Raw genomic sequence first — 18306 nt, forward strand, 5'->3', positions numbered from 1 at the left:
GCACATAACAGAGAGCAAACAGAATTGGTTAAGAGTTCAAATGAGCACATCTTGCAAAAATAATTATCTACATACATTTTTGATAAGATGGGACCTGCTAGCGCCTACCACAAAGCCTAATGTCTCACTTCCACTGTGGTCCTTCAACATACAACAAATGACACAATACAACATAAAACCTTAACACCAAAGCTGTCCAGCTTTGAAACTGCATCCCACAATAGCACAGGCACAGTAAAGCTTTTTGAAGTTTTATACATTGAATGGCAAAGCTATTTACTACTGTAGTTGCTAGTTCACAATAAACATCAGTCATTGGCTATGAGGAACAATAAGATGTAGAATACCTGGAACATGGCTGTAGAGTCCAACCTAAAGCCATCAGACCCTGGCTGTCTGACGAGGGTCAGGGCTGATGGATCATCCACTGCCAGCACAGCATTGAAACTGACATCACCAAACACACGGGCCTGAGTCTCTGGCTGAGCCTTGTCCTGGTGAGGTGTGTTAGATTGAGCAAAAAAGTAGGAAAAGTAAGTAAATTATTTTTTGTGTTGATTATAAAATGTTAATTTGCATCTCTCTGCATACTGAAATTGCAACATTAAAAACCTGAATATACTCACAAGAATCTTGAATCTATAGAGCAATGATGGGGAGTCAGCCAGGCAGCCAAATTCAAACTTGGTCGGGTTGTACTTTGGTACATATCCATCGGCACCAGTGCAGAGGAACACCTTCTCTATGCTACAGAAGAAAGAGTCTCCCAGGTTCTGCACAGGGTCCACCATCACACGGCCGTAGATCGTATCACCTGAAATAAAGGAAGAAAACATGAATCCTAAAGCTTTCACCCTCCGGGATAACTACCGCCCAATATACAAATTGCCTTTTATTTCGAAGATTCTCGAAAAACTTGTATCTAAGCAGCTCCTTGCTGCTGTGGAAAACAATAATACCTTTGAAAAGTTCCAATCTGGCTTTCGTCAACACCACAGCACTGAGACAGCCCTTCTCAAAGTCACTAATGACCTTTTAATGAATGCAGACGCAGGCATGTGTTCAATTCTTGTGCTGTTGGACATAAGTGCTGCCTTTGATACAATTGATCATGGCATTCTTTTAGACAGACTGAGGCACTGGGTGGGCATATCTGGAACTGCACTAGACTGGTTCGCATCTTACCTGTCCAATAGGAAATTCTGTGTTAGCATTAATAACTTCAAGTCATCCTTTTCCCATATCAAGTATGGTGTGCCTCAAGGTTCAATTCTGGGACCAATATTGTTCTCCTTATACATGCTTCCCTTGGGTGATGTAATCCGCAGACATGGTATTTCTTTTCATTGTTATGCAGATGACACACAGTTGTACCTCCCTGTCAAGCCCACTGACCTTAGTATGCTGAGTTCTCTGCAGGACTGCCTGTCTGACATAAAAAATTGGATGTCGATAAATTTTCTTTAGCTCAACTCAAATAAAACTGAAATCCTTGTTATTGGGCCCCAACACATCACTAAACAAATACTGCCATCCACTGGTAACCTGTCACAACATATCAAGCCTGTTGCACGAAATCTTGGTGTCCTGTTTGATAGCAATTTATGTTTTGAGCAACATATCACTAAGCTTGTCCAATCATGCTTCTATCACCTCAGAAACATTGCAAAAATACGATCTATTTTAAATCTTAGTGATGCAGAAACTGTTGTGCATGCTTTTATCTCCTCACGCCTTGATTATTGTAACAGCCTGTTCACTTGTCTTAATCAAAAAGCTCTGACACGACTGCAGACTGTACAAAACTCAGCTGCTAGGCTGTTAACCAGGACCAAGAAGTATGACCACATAACACCTGTTTTAGCCTCTTTACACTGTCTCCCTGTTGGTTTTAGGATTGATTTTAAGATCTTGTTGATTACTTTTAAGGCTCTTCATGGCCTGGCCCCAGATTATATTTTAGACCTTGTAATCCCTTATGAACCTTCACGTAGTTTGAGATCTTCGGGCAGGGGTCTCCTGTCTGTTCCTGAGTCCAGGATGAAAACTAAGGGGGACAGAGCTTTTGCTATCAGGGCCCCGAGGCTCTGGAACAACTTGCCCGAAGAAATTAGATTGTCTGAGTCAGTGTCTTCGTTTAAATCTCGTCTCAAAACACATTTTTATCTGAAAGCATATCCTGATTTTACGTGAACTGGCTGTTTATTTTACTGTTTATTTTATTGCTTTTCTGTATTTCATGTGTTTTATTTCTTTATATTTCGTCATTCACTGTTATTTTATTTTTCTTGTTGTGAAGCACTTTGTACTTTGTTTTGATAAGTGCTCTATAAATAAAGTTTTATTATTATTATTTATTACACCAAGTTATTATAATGAATCATACTTATAAATCCAAGGAGGACAGAATATTCAAGTAATATTAATAAGTAATATTTAAGTAAATAGAAATAAATTTATAGGGCCATACTGGTAGTTCTGTATGTTTCGGCCAATAAACTACAAATCCATGTACTTTACTGTCAACCAATGTCCACAGCATAGCATTGCTTTTAAATGTATTTTCTACCTTCCAAGTAGAAACAAAAAGTTCCAAATTCACTTTATCCTTTCCATGATGTCAATATTTGCATATTGGTTGTCTCCCAGGTTTGATTTTCTGACTGTGGATTCACTGCTTTTAAGCTCAAACTCAGATCCTTTAAATACCATGCAACAATATGACTTGTAACGAAATAAAAAGCTAATGTAATGTTCACTGGTTCAATGGATTAGCTACAGTAGGCCAAGCATGGCCTTAATCTTGTGCTGGCATGAACTCAACCAATGTCTGCTTGAAAGGTAGAAAATCTAAAAACTTGGCACGCTTTGCAAAATTGACAGAAGTAATGACACCTGTAATTAATGCGATAAAAACATCTCCAAACACTAGTATAGCCTTTTAAATATTCACTGCACAGATGATGAACATCTTTAGACCTAGTAAGAGGGCACTTACCCTCAGAAAAGGCTATGTCACTCTCCTGACTGAAACCCATGGAGCCATCAGAGAGCCATAAGCTCCTCTTGGACAGCAGGAACATCTGAGTGTTCAGACTGAACTCCACGGCAACTGGGTCGCTCACCTAAAGAAGGATAGCATATTGAAGGAAGACAGAGAGAGCCAGTGACAGAGTGAGAGAAAGAAAGAAAATCCTTCCTATGACAAAGAAACATGCTACTTTTGAAGATCTTAAGGTTCAAACAAAGACTGCCTTACTTGCTGGAATCGGATGTCTAGATCGAAGTTGACTGGTTCTCTTGGACTGCAGACAGGTGGAACAGTGTATTCCATATTCTGGGCTGTTGTACAGGGGATCAGCTTCACTGTGTAGGTCCCGGAGTAGTCTCTTACCTGTACGTAGCAAAGGGGACAGATACTCAAGAGTCAGTCTGTATCTGTCCTTGTAGCTACTCAGGCATACAGATTTACACAGCAGATGGTTCATGTCATGCACCAGGGCACAGACAAATTTCATGCCATCATACTTACAGCGAAGTCAGAGGTGAAAGTCCACTGCTGGACTGGCTGGTTATAGGTGGGCTCACTCCTCACTAAGGTGAGGTTAAAGGTCAGGCTGGGGTGATCCACACTCATCACCATGGATGACATGGAGGTTGCTTGGTAAAGGATGTTAAGAGGGAGAGAAGTTCATAATGGAAGACCGATTTATAAATGACAAAATCAAATGTGATGCCTATTAATCACTTAAGCAATGTATCTGTAGCTTCAGTGATGGTGATACTATTGAGGAACAGTAAAACTGATATGGTTACATTAATCTGTCAGTCTCACCAGCCATTTTTATTCTGCCTCCAGAATGGGACTCCATAAACAAACCCCTGAAATGAGCCTTGGTGCGGAAGTTTACCACCAAACGTCCCTGGTCATTGATACGCATGCTGGTCGGATACAACGCACCTGGGAAATACACATACAAACTCATCAAATTCTACAAAAAGTGTTTTTAAAGTGGATGATATTGAGTCCAGAAACACAAGCTGTAATATTCTCATGGTCTTGGGAACTTACCCTGTAGCTCGGCCTGCGGGGGGCTGCCGATGCCGTCCTTCCAGAGAATGGCCGTGTCGTACACGAAAGTGAGGCGCAGCTCAGACTGCAGGTCAAAGTGCTGCCAGCCACCGGTTCCCACGGGGGAGTGGAACACATAGGACACGTAAAGAGGCACACGCAGGGTCACGTAAGACTGGACCAGGTTAAGCACCTGTAAGGATGTTTCAATCAGTGATGCGTGAAGAACAAGGGCTTTCAGAAACAGTTACAATTTTAGGCTCATAATGTTCTCAGAGAGTAAAATTCATCATTGACAAGGCACACTGCTTTTTTACTCGATTTTATGGTTCAGGCTGTAAGCAAGTAATCCTCAGTATGTATGACAACAACTGTATTATCCTTTTAGATTAAGGGGTGATTGTAGGTCGATAAGCTATAATAAGTACTAAGAAGATGTAACAGATGAACACATTGTTCGCCTCCACAAGGTGCTTGAACTCCTCCACTCCTACTCTGTTTTGTCAAAGATGCAGAAAAGTCTTCCTGTGTTGTACACAAGGAACCACAGTGGGCAGTAATGTGGGCTTCTGTTGTTCTTTTCCATTTTTTTTTTTTAAGTTTTCCAAGTATTTAAAAACACATTTTAAATTCACGTTGACCATTATTGAACCACATGTATAATCTCTAAAATATAAATGTGATTGTTACAGTCCTACCCAACACCTTTTTTCTGGATAATATTATTTATAACTTGAAGCCCATGTTAACATGTAATCTTAGCTGTAGTTCCATAAAGGCAGCCACTAGGTGTCTCTGCTCACCAACATTATGTCAAAAATTTTGTGTGGCTTGAAAGATTTGAACCAGGTTCCCACACAAGAGTTTGTCTTAGAAACAGATTGAAAATGCACCACATTATATTTGTTTGACTTGAAGTGAAAACATGTGTCAATTTGCATAGTCAATTACCAAAATTAATACCGGGCAGGAGATTAACTGTCAAGAGAAGCAAAGAAAAGCTATTTGGCAGAAGATGTTTTGGGTACTTCTCTGATCAACCATTCGTCATCACTTCAGTACATATATTATAACATTCACTCTTATTTCTAAAATAACATTTGGACACAAAGTACCACTACATAAAGAGTCTGGTATAATATCTTTGCAAACAGAGAGAATCTCCACCAAAGACCTGTAATTCACTACACACACAGCTGAAATATACCCCATCCACCACAGTGTCTATGAAGTAGAGGAAGTTGTGAAATTGCAGAATCAGGATCCAAATGAGAAATTAAATGACTGCTAGCTAAGAGACAAACTACCTCAGCCCTAGGGTTTTACAAAGCCATAATTTTATTACAACAACCTCTTAAAATAAATTTATACTGGGCTGACTGGAACAGAATAAAGATAGCAAACGTTCACAGTGAGATTCAAAATTGAGATTCATGGTCTTTTCTTGTGAGTTCAACCTTTCAATTAGCGTATGAACTCCCCAGACAAAGAAAATAACTCAGCAGTTATGTAGACAAAAATACAAAGCTGCCGTGACAAACCAAGAATAAAATGCTGATCATCTCGATAATACAGCCTAAATCTAATGTTTTACTTTTGTTCATCAGAGGTAGCTGAATTATTGAATTATTTCTGTGTTCTTTGATTCATGCACCCTGGTGAAGCTGCAAGGTTCTGACTGCTTCTTTTTTTTCTTTTGGCACTCCTTGGAAGAAAAAAAAAGCATAACCCAAGTGACAGTGTGACAGTGATCTCCCTTAACGAAGTGGACTTGGTCTTGTGGATGACGGGCATCATGTGTAACTATGTGTGCAAGCAGTTCTTGCAGCGACTGGGGACAAGTAAATTAATTTCTTACTTCTTCTCCATCTCCTTCTCTCTCTTTCTCTCTCTCTCTCTCTCTCTCACACACACACACACAAAACTGCCACACACACTCAGCAGTCTGATCAGCAACAAGAAGCTCACAGATCAAAGGCTGGAGGACACAAAAGAGCAGCAGGACATGAGCAAAGGAGCAAGAGTTGGTCTCCTAATCCACAATAACAACAAGAACCATGAGAATACTGCAGCTCTGTACAGTATACAACACAAATAACAATTGCAACATCTGCTGGAATGATGCAACAACAGCAAACAGCTACTGGAAATTTGTTATTATCTAACTGACAACCGGCCATAATGCCAAAATTTAACAGCACTTTTCTGGTGAGCTCAACTGTCATACCACCAAGCCAGTGCGAGAAAAACTGAGCAAAGCTGCCAGATAGGGATTTCTGCTCTAAAACTTGACAGGATGTAGGTGTACTCAAGATATCAAGGAATAAAGTGACTTTCCTGTTATGATTTCACAGATTTCCTGTTAATCTAAGCTTTAATGCTCCATGTTGATAGCAGTGGTGAGCGCGCACTAAAAGTTGTCAATCACATGTTGGGGTACAGAGCTGGCAAGCACACACACACACAAACACACAGTGAATGAGACGTAAAATGCTGGCAAACAGATATGGTGCTGTCTGCGACCGTCTCATTCAGAAGGCTGTAAATAGACTGAACATACAGACAGAAACACACATTGGTGGACACACACACACACACACACACACACACACAAAAAGGCTAACAGTCAAACAGATGTACATACAAACCCTAGATTGGAATTCATACCTTGTGGACAAATGTACACAGAAACACAGACACACACACACACCTGTCCATCAGTCCCTATGGTGCCTCCGCAGTCAGTGAGCAGCTCAGACATGTGGTAGTAGCTGGTGAACTCCCAGAGACAGGCTTCCAGGTTGAGGTTCCTGTAGAAGCGCAATGTGCTGTTCCCCCGCAGAGAGTTGCTGAACTGATATGCCGCTGTGTCTCCCATGTTTTCAGGGCTGCGCGTCGAAGCGGTGATGAAGCCGTGACCTGTGGTGACCTCCTCGTAGTCAAGCAAGTTGGAGCAGCGGTGGTTTCCAACCCGGGTTCCATCGGGACTGAGAGTCAGCTCAAAGTTCATGAGAGGGCGAGTGGAGATTACCGGAAGCATGCCTGCGAGGCAAAATGAGACGATTCTGACTGTGTCCAACTATCTTTGATATGTGTACTGAGAGAAATTATTATTTCAAAAACTTAGAGGAAAGAAATAGTTGAGCGAAGAGGGGAAAAGTGATGAAAAGCAAAGCAGGGGAGCAACAGAAAAAAAGGAAGAAGAAAACCTGGAGGAGACGAGGCAGAAGGAAACTGATTAAAAATCAAGAAGGGAATGTTAAGTAGCGGGTGTGCTAGAGGGTTTCTACAGCGGGGTTCGATACAACCCGGCAAGATCTATATTCTGGCTGTCACGCTCCTGAGGATCCCCAGACGTGAATATTACACACACTACATTACACTTCACTTCATCTGTGGTACGAGTCCTGCCTCCAGCTCCTACCTACCATCTATGTGAGGCATGGTGACAGTCACTTTGATGAGGTTGGGGTGTTTCGGGTCGTCTGCTCCAGTGTAGCGTAGCTTGGCAGAGAAAGGCTCAGCGCCAACAGTCCCCATCTTACGTGGTTGACACATACCTTTATATGACAGAGGAACAGAGAAGAGAGATTCTGAACACAAGGACAGACTGCAACAGACAAACTGAATGATGATGATTGTGTCTACAGCTGATTACTAAGGTGATAAATCCACCTTTAGTTTTTTTTTTTACATGGTTATATACAGTATAATGTAATATACTGTTAAAAATGCTTCTTATAACTCACCTGAACTGTTATTGAGTCAGGTAGTGATTTCACCAATTCTAAGAATACCTTGCGACCACCCTGAGAGAGTGTGCCTGAACTTGTTGCATTAAGGATGTGTAGGTGGACTGAGTGCATGCAGCATAAGTGATAACATAGCAACAGCAAAAGGTTTTTATTTTTTTATTTGAGAAAAGAGTGAGAGCTCTAACGCTTTCCCAAAGCACATAGCTTGTAGCGGCATTGGATTATGGTTTATTGGGGCTGTTGTAAGCAACAAAAATGGTGTCTGCCTGTTCTGCAATCTGCTAAATGGCCTACAAAGATTTCCTTGGACTTTCAGTCTGAGGGCCTGACATTAAATTTATCATAAGTGTTGAAATGTAACCAAGTACATTTACTCAAGTACTGTACTTAAGTACAAATATGAGGTACTTGTACTTAACTTAGTATTGCCATTTGATGCCCCTTTATACTTGTATTCCACTACATTTCAAAGGGAAATATTGTACTTTTTACTCCACTACATTATTTGACAATTTTAGTGACTAGTTACTAGATTAAGATTTTACATACAAAACAAATGGTGATTTTATAAAATACGATACATTGTAACAGATTAAATAAACAAACGGTATATAAAATAGTTAATACCCTATAATACCATCAGTACCCTGACTAACTACAACAGTAAAATTCAGTACTAATAATCCAATAAAATGATATTTAATACTATAATACTCACAGGGGCCAATTTTTTGCATTGAGTACCTTTACTTTTAAGTACATTTTGATTATAATACTTACGTGCTTTAAACAAGTAACATTTTGAATGCAGGCCTTTTACTTGTAATGGAGTATTATCATTATTATTATTATTAATGGAGTATAAATTGTGGTATTGTTACTTTTCCTTAAGTAAAGGATATGAATATTTCTTCACCACTTTTTATCATTTAATTCAGAAGTCTTATAAAGCTGAAAAATTACGTAATAACAACAAAATGTAACCAAAAAGCTGCATTTACAATACTTGTTTTCCAGTGATTTCAGTGTATTTTTCTTTTAATGTGTCTGTTGTGCAGCTGTACCGTACAGTAGGTGTGGTTCATTCACTCTTCCCGAACATTCATGATGCTTGGAGAACAAAGTCTTTTTGCTTCTCATTGCAACATGGGGCCAAAGCCCTGTTTAATTCCTCCTCTTGGCCACATAAGAATATGGAAATGGATGTTCATTGTTCTGTCCTCACCTTCCTCCTGGTTGATAGTGACAATGAGGCTGCTGAGCTCTAAACCCTCATCCCCGTTAGAATTAACGGCCCTAGCAGCACACTGGACCCTGGAGCCTGCCTGGAAGTATACCGAGTCCAGTGTGATCATCTTGGAGGACGTAAAGAAGGTGTCAAAGTCCACCTCCCTCATGGGACTGGTGACGCCATCAGGGCCAGCTGGGGCGCTGATGAGCCAGCGGTAGCGGGTCAAGGTGTTGTTGATGTGCTCGCTGACACAGATAGAGCCCGTCTTGTCATAGTCTGGGTATTTTGTGTTGCAAGCCTTGAGGATGGATAAGGAATATAACAGGAGTGGGCAGGGACAGCAGAGAGATGCGAAAAAGATACAGCAGATGCCAGAGGACAAAAGGAGAGAGAGGTACAGAATACAAAGGAGTAAGTGACTGTTGCCAAGGAAATCCAGATGTTTCAGTGTGTTATGTTTTTGTATTGAAATTAAAATAGCTTTTATAATGACAAAAATAGGAATGTGAGATGGAGGGGTAAGCTCTGAAGTGTTTCCATGGATATTCTTTTAAACGTGTTGACATTGAACCTCCTAATGCAGCACAACATTTAAATTTTGACAAGATTACTTAATTTTGTCTCCCTGACCACAACGCAGGGAAAAAACAAACACACACACACACAGAGAGTCACAGCCACACACAGAAGTCACCTGAAAAGCATATGTCTTAACACATCACGGAGCCTGTATTAAAGAGTGGAAGTGATTCTCCTGTGTCTAAAAGCACGAGGACTGTGGCCTACTAAACGGTATAATGTGTTTTTTAAGGACAGACTGGCCAACTCCAGAAGGACAGTTTAACTTTGGCTGAAGAAAAGTATGGGTCCTGAGGGATAACAATGTGCCCTCCACTCCCATAGGATGTGGGTCCTGATTAGGTCCTCCTAACTCATTACAGAAAAAGCCTACAAATTTAACTGTAGTCTGTCAAGTTCCAGTTTACTGGGTGTTGCTAGAGTGTACTGTTTTTGTAGAGTGAGCAATTCCACTTGTGTCCCTGAATATTGTTTCAGTTTGACTCACTGTGACACAGATGACGGGGTAGCCAGCTGGTGGGTGGAGGTTGTCTGGTGTCCTGGCGACGTCGTCGTAATGGAGCAGCGACACCACATGAGGCAGGGAGGGGAAGGTGACGTCAGCCATGCTGTTGGTCTCCTCAATGTAAACTATCACTTTAGTTACCTGTTCCAGAAAAAGAGGTTTAAGACTAGTGAGAACTACTGACATAGTGCTGTTTGTGAATCAAAGCACCATGAGTTACAATCAATGAAATTATTCAATTCATCACAGAGCTGGATGTGTTTACAGTCTCACAGCCATGGCTGACTCTCTCTCTCTTTTTACCCTTCTCTCTCATTTAGTCTCACCCTGCCTCTTTTCTTCTGCTTGCTTTTTTGTTAATCTATTATTTATTGTGAAATGTTTTCATCGCTCTTTTGGCTGCAACTAGTAAAGTGCTGCTGTTGTCAGGGCCAGGACACCCTTGTAAAAGAGATCCCTGATCTCAGTGGGACTGACCTGGATAAATGTGGGTCAAATCAGAAAAGATAAAAATGTTTTTCATCTCTTTACTTTTTCATCAAGCTGAAATTCCATAACTGTCAGTTTGATTTTTTTGTGTGATTGTTGTGTAATGGTTAGGTGTGAACACATTCCTGACCTGAGTTTCAGCCACCATGTTTTCATCAGGCTTCAGGTGGAGAGTAAAGGCTTCCCTCATCTCTCTGACTCCATCAAATAGCACAGCCACCTCCACCACATGTTCCTTATCCCCTTGTTTGAATTCAATGTCTGGGAACACACACACAGACACAAATGAATACCGGGAAAAGCAGTTTTAAATGTAGCTGATTAACTGTAGCTCCAACTCACAATACAGCACAAACAGATCATCATTAGTGTAATGCATCAATGGTTCTGGCAACTTGAGTCATTTTTGCTGGTGATAAAAATAGTCAGGTGACATCAAGGCCAAGTTTCTCTCTTTTTTTGCTGAATTTAGTTTTCCACAAAAAAATGAAAAGCCTCATAGGTTAGCCAAATTCATGTTTCATTACTTCAGAGAAATATATCACTTAGCTAAAAAGCATTGCAGGTTGCTATTTGCAAAATGCTTAAGGTGGTCCATCTCTATGCGAGGTAAATAATAGAGCTTTGCATTAGAAATGTGCTGCACTGAGAAAATATTGTGCAATAGGAGAGATTCAACACTGTCTGATTCAAAACTGCTGGGACATTTGCACTATTTGAACGGTGGGTAGGCAGGTATGATTTGAATAGACTGAAAGTATTCATATAAATATTTCAAGCCTTGATTAAGCTAAGAAAGGTTCACTGCTCTAAAAGCTGAGTGGATAGAGAGGAAGATTTCACCGTGCTGACAAAGCATGAAGAAAACTGAAATTCAATTAAAAATTACATGACCCTCCACTCGACTATTGCAGAAATTACCATTCCCCATTTCTGATGAAATTAGAAATCAATGACCCTCACCCAAATAAATCCCTATTCCCACTTTCATTAATTTATCATTCCTGTGGGGAACCTTGTTTCAAAACCTCTCTTATTAGCTGCTGCAAATGCACAATGGAAATATATCCGAAGGATATCTGCAGGCCAGTAAAAACAAAGGTAACTAGTGGTGCAGTAAAGGTTATGGAGTTGTTTTGTGTGGTAGGACATACATTTAACATGTTAAAGTTAGCCTATTTTGTACAAATCACATTAACATTTGCAAACCATGCTGCTAATGTTTTAGAATCTAAAACATTAGCAGCATGGAAGCTGAAACCAGCAGCAAGAATGGAAACCAGTGGATAATCTAAAATTTAGATTATCCACTGGTTTCCATTCTTTCCTTATCAGTTAGTAAACCCCTGTGAACATCAAGTGTGCGTCATTTTTTTTTTTTTGTCAAAGTCACATTACTGTTACATGCTGTTTAATTGCAGCTGGATTTAAAAAAGTCTCCACTGCATTACCCCATTTTTATTAATTTTGGGTTTTTCAATATTAAAATGCCACAGTGTACCTTTAACCCTGAGAGCCATATGTGTAAGGTTTACCTTGAGACACAGGGTAGTAGTCCTCTCCTGAGATAGCTGACCCATCTTTGGTGTGAACACGGACCACTGACACTTTGGATGTGTCACCCACTCGTACCACAGGGATCCTCACAGTTGCCACAGCGCCGGCTTCCTTCGGTTCACTAACACTGAACTTGGTTTCAAAAAAACGGATGATGGGTTCTAAGGCGCACACAAAGGGACAAAAATATAATAAAATGCTAACACATTATTGGATTATGGACATAAACCTTTAAATATCACTCCCTTAATTAACACTGCTGATGACAATTATAAATTAAAACCATATGTATTCAGGTACACACTGCATTTACAGTATGTTTTATATTCATCAGCCTAAATCATTCAACTTTTCAGATAAATGAAAAACTGGATTAACCACTTTTTATTTGACCATATATTTAATTCCTGAATTTCCTCCACCTCCGTCTCCCCTTCTTCAATCTCACTTACTGTCAGCTGTGTCCTTGATTTTCACCAGGGTCTCATTCAGAGCACCCACTGATGCGCCAAACTGTGAGTCGCTCTTTGGGTTCCCTAAGACCAACCGCAGCTCTTCTCCTTCCTCGTACAGCGTGTCATCAACCAGTGACAGAGTACATGGTTTCTTCACCTCGCCTAGAGTGCACAGCGAGATGGTGATGACGGGATGTCAAAAAATTAGAGGTGGAAGAAAGGATAGAATAATCAATTTTTTTTTCTTTTTACAGCATATAACATTGTATTTCTATAACTTTCCCCCCTTTGTTCAATTCCTCCAGAGTTTTTGGAAGCTGTCTGCATGTATTTTGTAAAAAAATGTTCTATTGATTTAGCAAAAAACGTGTGACAGAGCTGTTTATTTAATTAAAAGGGTGTCAACTTTCAAGACACACAATAAATATAAAACAAATTGAGAGAAAACGTGTGATGTACTTGTGTGATTACTGAAGTACCTGGTAAGAAAGTGATGATAGATGCATCTGTGTTGGATCGCTCATCAAAGTCAGAGGCGACCTGTGCAGAGCCCTGACGGGTGTAACAGCGGACAGTGGATTTGTGTCTGATGTCTCCACTGCGATAAACTGTCGCTGTGATCTGACCGTCACTCTCCTCTCCAGTGTACACCGGCTCGTGGAACTGGACCTTTGGCACTGTCAGTCAACAGGATAGTTCAATTGTAACATATGACAAAAGGAGTAATAATGTCTCCCATGCTGTCTGGGCTGAATGTAACTGACTGAACTGATTTTAAAAAGCAAATCAAATAAGATAACTATCACAACAAGCCTTTTTTTCTGACTGAGCATCAGTAATGAACACTGTGAATACACAGTAAAAGAAAAGTGACAAATACATTTTTAAGTTATGTTTAGTAAAGCAGTGAAAGCGAAGCTTTCATATAGTTTTTCAACACTTGAGGCAGTTATATTCACTAATAACAATAAACTTTTTTCATAGCCCATTTGACACAAAAAGATGCAATTAAACATAATCTACAGTCATGCTAGCAGCTCTGAGAGGCTGTACTTTGGCACAGCCGTGCTTTGAGCTAAATACTAACGTCAGTATGCTAACATGGTCCCAATGACACTGCTAACATGTCATAAACCATAAACCACCAGAGTATTGGACACACTGACATTTTTGACCTGATGATAGCGCTACATGAAATGTTTTTGCAATTCATCCTGAGGGGATTCTAGGTAAAAGTAAATCAAATCACTAACAGTCAGACACAGAGTCATTGATGAAGACTGCAGCCTTCCCAGGTTCTCCCAGGATGCCATTCCCTGGCATACGTAGGATAATCTCAAAGGTCTCAGTCCCCTCCAGCTCCGGCTGTCCCAGGTCATCCAGAATGGTGACCCTGAAAGTCTGCATGCTGACGCCTGGGGAAAAGTCCAGGTTACGACTGATGCCAACATAGTCAATACCAGCTGGAGGAAGGAGAGAGAGAGCAGGACGCAGGGTTGGAAAAAATTACAATGATAAGATGTTGAGTAATCAAACAGAATGCAGGCAGATTATCTTATTGGTAAATTCAATAATTTCCAATCAATCACAAGCAACACTTGGCTATATGACTGGGAGCTTACCTTCTGCAGATACAGGCTTGGCCTTGTGAGAGCGGACGGTGACGGTGCCAGGCTTGGACAGATCAGTTCCTGTCCTCCACACTTTGACCTCGACATATCCATCACTCTCATCCACATAATACTCTACCTCTCCAAAGTAAAACACTGGAGCTGGAGAGCAAAGAAAGCAAAAAGGAAATAATTAAATTAGCAGTATTTGTTTATTCTACACTATAGGTTCATAATTCGACTGTTGTGTCAACTTGTGACCCCTGTCCTTGTTATTTGTTGATGTAGTTTTACTGTGTGTGACATCTTGCCATGGATTTCCAGACTGTTTAACATATTAAATACCTCTGGAGATTTTATTGATCAGTGCACATATGGGCAGGGGTGAGTTGTTCTTTTTTAGTGCTCTGCTAGTTGTCTCATGTTGCTTTGATACTCAAACTCAATATCAAACTGCTGATTGACACTTTTGTGCCTGACAAATTCTGTTTAATGGCCTTCAACCTCATATGACCCACCTTTGTTGCAGGGTTCATATTTGCAACTTTGTTACTTTACTTTTTGTTTACTGTTAATATTACTTGTCTTCTCTCCTCCGTGTGCACCTGTGGTAACATTAGACCTGTCAGCAGCCACCCGCAGTCAGACATGATTCATTTGTAAAGCAAGCAGCCGGACACATGGGTCAGCGACAGCCCATTAATCTGAGGTTAAACTGCAGGAAAGTGTGACTTTTGAACCTTTCCTGGCCTTTCATCCAACCTCATTGTTACCATTCTTCTGTCAGAAACCACTCACTATTTTAAACAAAAAAGGATGCAGTTAGCACCGAAAAACAAGGCCTGTGTGTGTGTGTCTCTTTCTCTGAATGTGGTATAGTGAGATGGTGAGACATAGAGAGAAAGAGGCCCTTTAGACTGCTCAAAGGCTTGTTTGTACTCGCATTGTTTCCTGAGGCAGCAAATTGAAGGCAGTCCAATGTGTATTTGACAGCTTCATCTCTCACAAACCCCCTGTCAAGTCCAAAAAACTGACAGAATAAAGTTCTTCTGTCTCCGTCTTGAGCTGCCACTCTCTCGCACTCGGCTCCTTTCTTATATCCTGGCATATAATCCAAAAATAGCACGCGTATCATATTTTTGAGTCATGATCAAACACTTAAGCTTTAAGATATTCTTTTTTCCCTGAATATTACTTTGCTGATATGTGAACTTTCATATTTTATTTATATGTTTTAACTGGGCCAGATAACAAAAGCTAGGCATGTACATAACTAAGGAAATGAGAAAATGTACTGTAGTTACATTTTGACTCTCAATTTGACAGAATAAGTGACAGCCCAGGGCAACAATATCCAGCGAGTATCACACCTCAAGTGCATCCTTCTTCATCTCTCGCCATCTAAAGACTTGTTTTCTCAATGCAGCTATCTCTTTTTCTCGCATACGTTTTCCTCCCACACACTTGGCTTCATCTAACAGATGTAGCTCTGTTTTTTTAATGCAAATAGAATTTGTGTATTTGCACAATAGCAGAGTAAAAGGAAAATTACAGATTGTGTAAGTGGGAGAAACACATGGATAAAACCATCCAACTAAATACTCTGCGGGAACTGGTAAGTGTGTTTTGTGGATGATTATTATTGCGTTAAGGCATGCCTCAACAATAGTAGTGGAAACATGTAGCATATCTGTAAACACTATGTAAGCAATCTGGCACACATTCCTTATATGCTCAGAAAGGAAACCTCTGCTTGAGTCCTAATATACATGTCTACATTCACACATCTCCCAACTGTGCCTGGGGACAACAAATTGTTGACACCATGAGAGGGAGTTGAGTGATGACTGATGAGTGAGAACTGCATCCTCTCTCTCCCCTTGGGCCACGCCTGTGGTTTAGCACTCTGAAGGTGTGTGTGAGGGCTGGGAAGGTGTAAAGCCAAATTGTGATAATTACTATGTGCCAGTGTCTGTAACCATTTGTGTGTCACTGTGCCTTTAAATACAGTTTATACTGCATTCTCAGCTGCCCTCTGAAGAAGGGCCCTTGCTTTTGGGAGGAGGTGACTAATAAGATCTTACAAAATTGTCTGTAAATATCACCCTGGAACCTAAGGTGCTTTTCTTTATATGATAAACTTCCCATTGGTGGTTGGGGGTAAAATTCATACATATAAGGGATCACGCAATGATTAAGAAGACAGGAAGGAGAAAGGGCTTGCCACAATTTGCTCCTTGTATGCTAATTGAGCATATGTGGTGGAAGATGGCATGTTTGTATAATAGAAGCATTTATAATTGAAATTATTTGGTTTAAGAATGGATTGTGTTGCCATATAATGGCAACCACAGGTGAAACAAAATTCCTCCAATTCTAAGTCTGCTTCAATCTACCTCCTGAAGTGGAAAAAAAACATCCACTTTTTATCTACGGTGAGGGCATAATGTACAAACGAGCAATGAGCGAGCAATTCTGCTGCTTCGGGAGTGTGACCAACAGTAAGGCTGCCCTAATATTGAAATGAAGGACTGGGTTTCCAAGAAATACTCTGAGCTAATCTACAATTCTACAAACTCAGCTGTGGCCATATGCACCTGACTGAGAGACCCTGAGTGTCCCCTCTCCTTGGCAGGGTACAAGGAGATGACAACACTCACTTTGAGTCAGAATGTGCAGCCATGCGGAGCGCAGCACTCACGGAGACAGGTACTGTAGAGTTTAATCTGATAAAGTACTAAATCTAGCAGACACCCCTGGGCCTTTTTTTTCAGCTAAGGTGAGAGAAAGTGTGTGTGTGAGAGAGAGAGAGAGAGAGAGAGAGAGAGAGAGAGAGGGAGAGAGAGAGCAAGAGAGAGAGTGCTGCCAGTGGAGAATTGGATGGAAGGTGAACGGCAGATTGAACTTGACTTTGACCTGGGGGAAGGAAAAATGGGGCTAGAGAGAGCACTAGCAGTCACACTTAGAGTCTTACAAGCACTTTTCTCACCCCTTACCTTTGATGCAGAATTTGAGGTCTAACCTTAACTTGGCATGCTCAGACACACACACACACACACACACACGCACGCACACACACACCACACACACACACACACACACACATAAACATGCATGCACAGCAGACGCAGGCAGCCACATACACGAGTACACACTTGTTTTTGCTATTTTCCTTGGCGAGTTGAGTTTGTGCTAAAGTGAAGGGGGCTGCAGTTTGACTGCCTGGGTGCAGGTATTAGAGCACTGTCAGACGGTGTATTATCCTCTGGGAGGCTAAAAATGACACATCATCTCTCACTGGAGTTGGGCTTTCACAAACACATTTCCATTCCTTTGAACTCAGCAACACGACTGAAGTCTTCAGACAATTTACTAACAATCAGACAGTGTGTCATGTTTCTTGTTAACTAGCCCCCAGATGCCTCCACACACATTCAATTTGCCACAATTGTTTGCATCCCTAAATGAGTTCTCAATTGTAAGTCGTCATTGTTTTATTTATCACAGTCTGCAGTCTGGCATGACAAGCATGACAAGTATTCTTTGACACTATTCTTTCTGATACAATGTATGACAAAATGAAAGCGCTACTTAAAAGGAAGACTGAGAGTCTTCTAGGAGAAAAATGGTCAAATATCTGTGAAAGAAGTCTTAATTTTTCATTTTTCAAGATTTAATGTTAACCTGGACATGTACCCTGGCCCGTATACTACAAAAAATGTGTTTTCAGGCCAAATAAACTTTGATGACAACCAGATCCTTTATAGTTACCTGTTGGTTGCCTTGCTATGTGTGGCAATATTGTTTATTTCCTGTGTATTGTCTATATAGAGGGGTGGGGTAAAAGCAGCCAGCATTTTAACCAATATGCCTGACTAAATAAAGGTTTTTAATATAACTCCTCTCTTTGTTCTGCCTAGGAGTGGCTGAAGAGCCTTTTCCCTTTTTTCCCATCTAGATATTCTGGATGGCAGCTAAATGTAGACCCTACAGAATATGACAAAAAATATGGTCCATTTCTACTCAACTAGGTAATAAACAAGGTAAAGCACT

The 18306-nt window shown here is 40.6% G+C and overlaps 1 protein-coding gene across 1 annotated transcript in view; it reads right to left on the reverse strand.

The window, feature by feature from the left end:
• The window catches only part of LOC122888524 (FRAS1-related extracellular matrix protein 2-like), a 59447-nt gene that overhangs the window by 2889 nt on the left and 38252 nt on the right, over window positions 1–18306 (reverse strand). Inside the window, exons 7-23 of the mRNA XM_044223092.1 lie at window positions 14266–14415; window positions 13897–14106; window positions 13123–13320; window positions 12641–12805; window positions 12167–12349; window positions 10762–10892; window positions 10125–10283; window positions 9053–9356; window positions 7501–7632; window positions 6783–7114; window positions 4073–4265; window positions 3836–3961; window positions 3533–3660; window positions 3260–3394; window positions 2999–3125; window positions 627–814; window positions 348–494 (exon numbers count right to left, since the gene is read on the reverse strand). Coding sequence (XP_044079027.1) covers window positions 348–494; window positions 627–814; window positions 2999–3125; window positions 3260–3394; window positions 3533–3660; window positions 3836–3961; window positions 4073–4265; window positions 6783–7114; window positions 7501–7632; window positions 9053–9356; window positions 10125–10283; window positions 10762–10892; window positions 12167–12349; window positions 12641–12805; window positions 13123–13320; window positions 13897–14106; window positions 14266–14415 — 3008 coding nt within the window. The remainder of the gene's footprint in view (window positions 1–347; window positions 495–626; window positions 815–2998; window positions 3126–3259; window positions 3395–3532; window positions 3661–3835; window positions 3962–4072; window positions 4266–6782; window positions 7115–7500; window positions 7633–9052; window positions 9357–10124; window positions 10284–10761; window positions 10893–12166; window positions 12350–12640; window positions 12806–13122; window positions 13321–13896; window positions 14107–14265; window positions 14416–18306) is intronic.

This window comes from Siniperca chuatsi, linkage group LG14 (assembly GCF_020085105.1).
Source record: "Siniperca chuatsi isolate FFG_IHB_CAS linkage group LG14, ASM2008510v1, whole genome shotgun sequence".
Lineage (NCBI taxonomy): Eukaryota > Metazoa > Chordata > Actinopteri > Centrarchiformes > Sinipercidae > Siniperca > Siniperca chuatsi.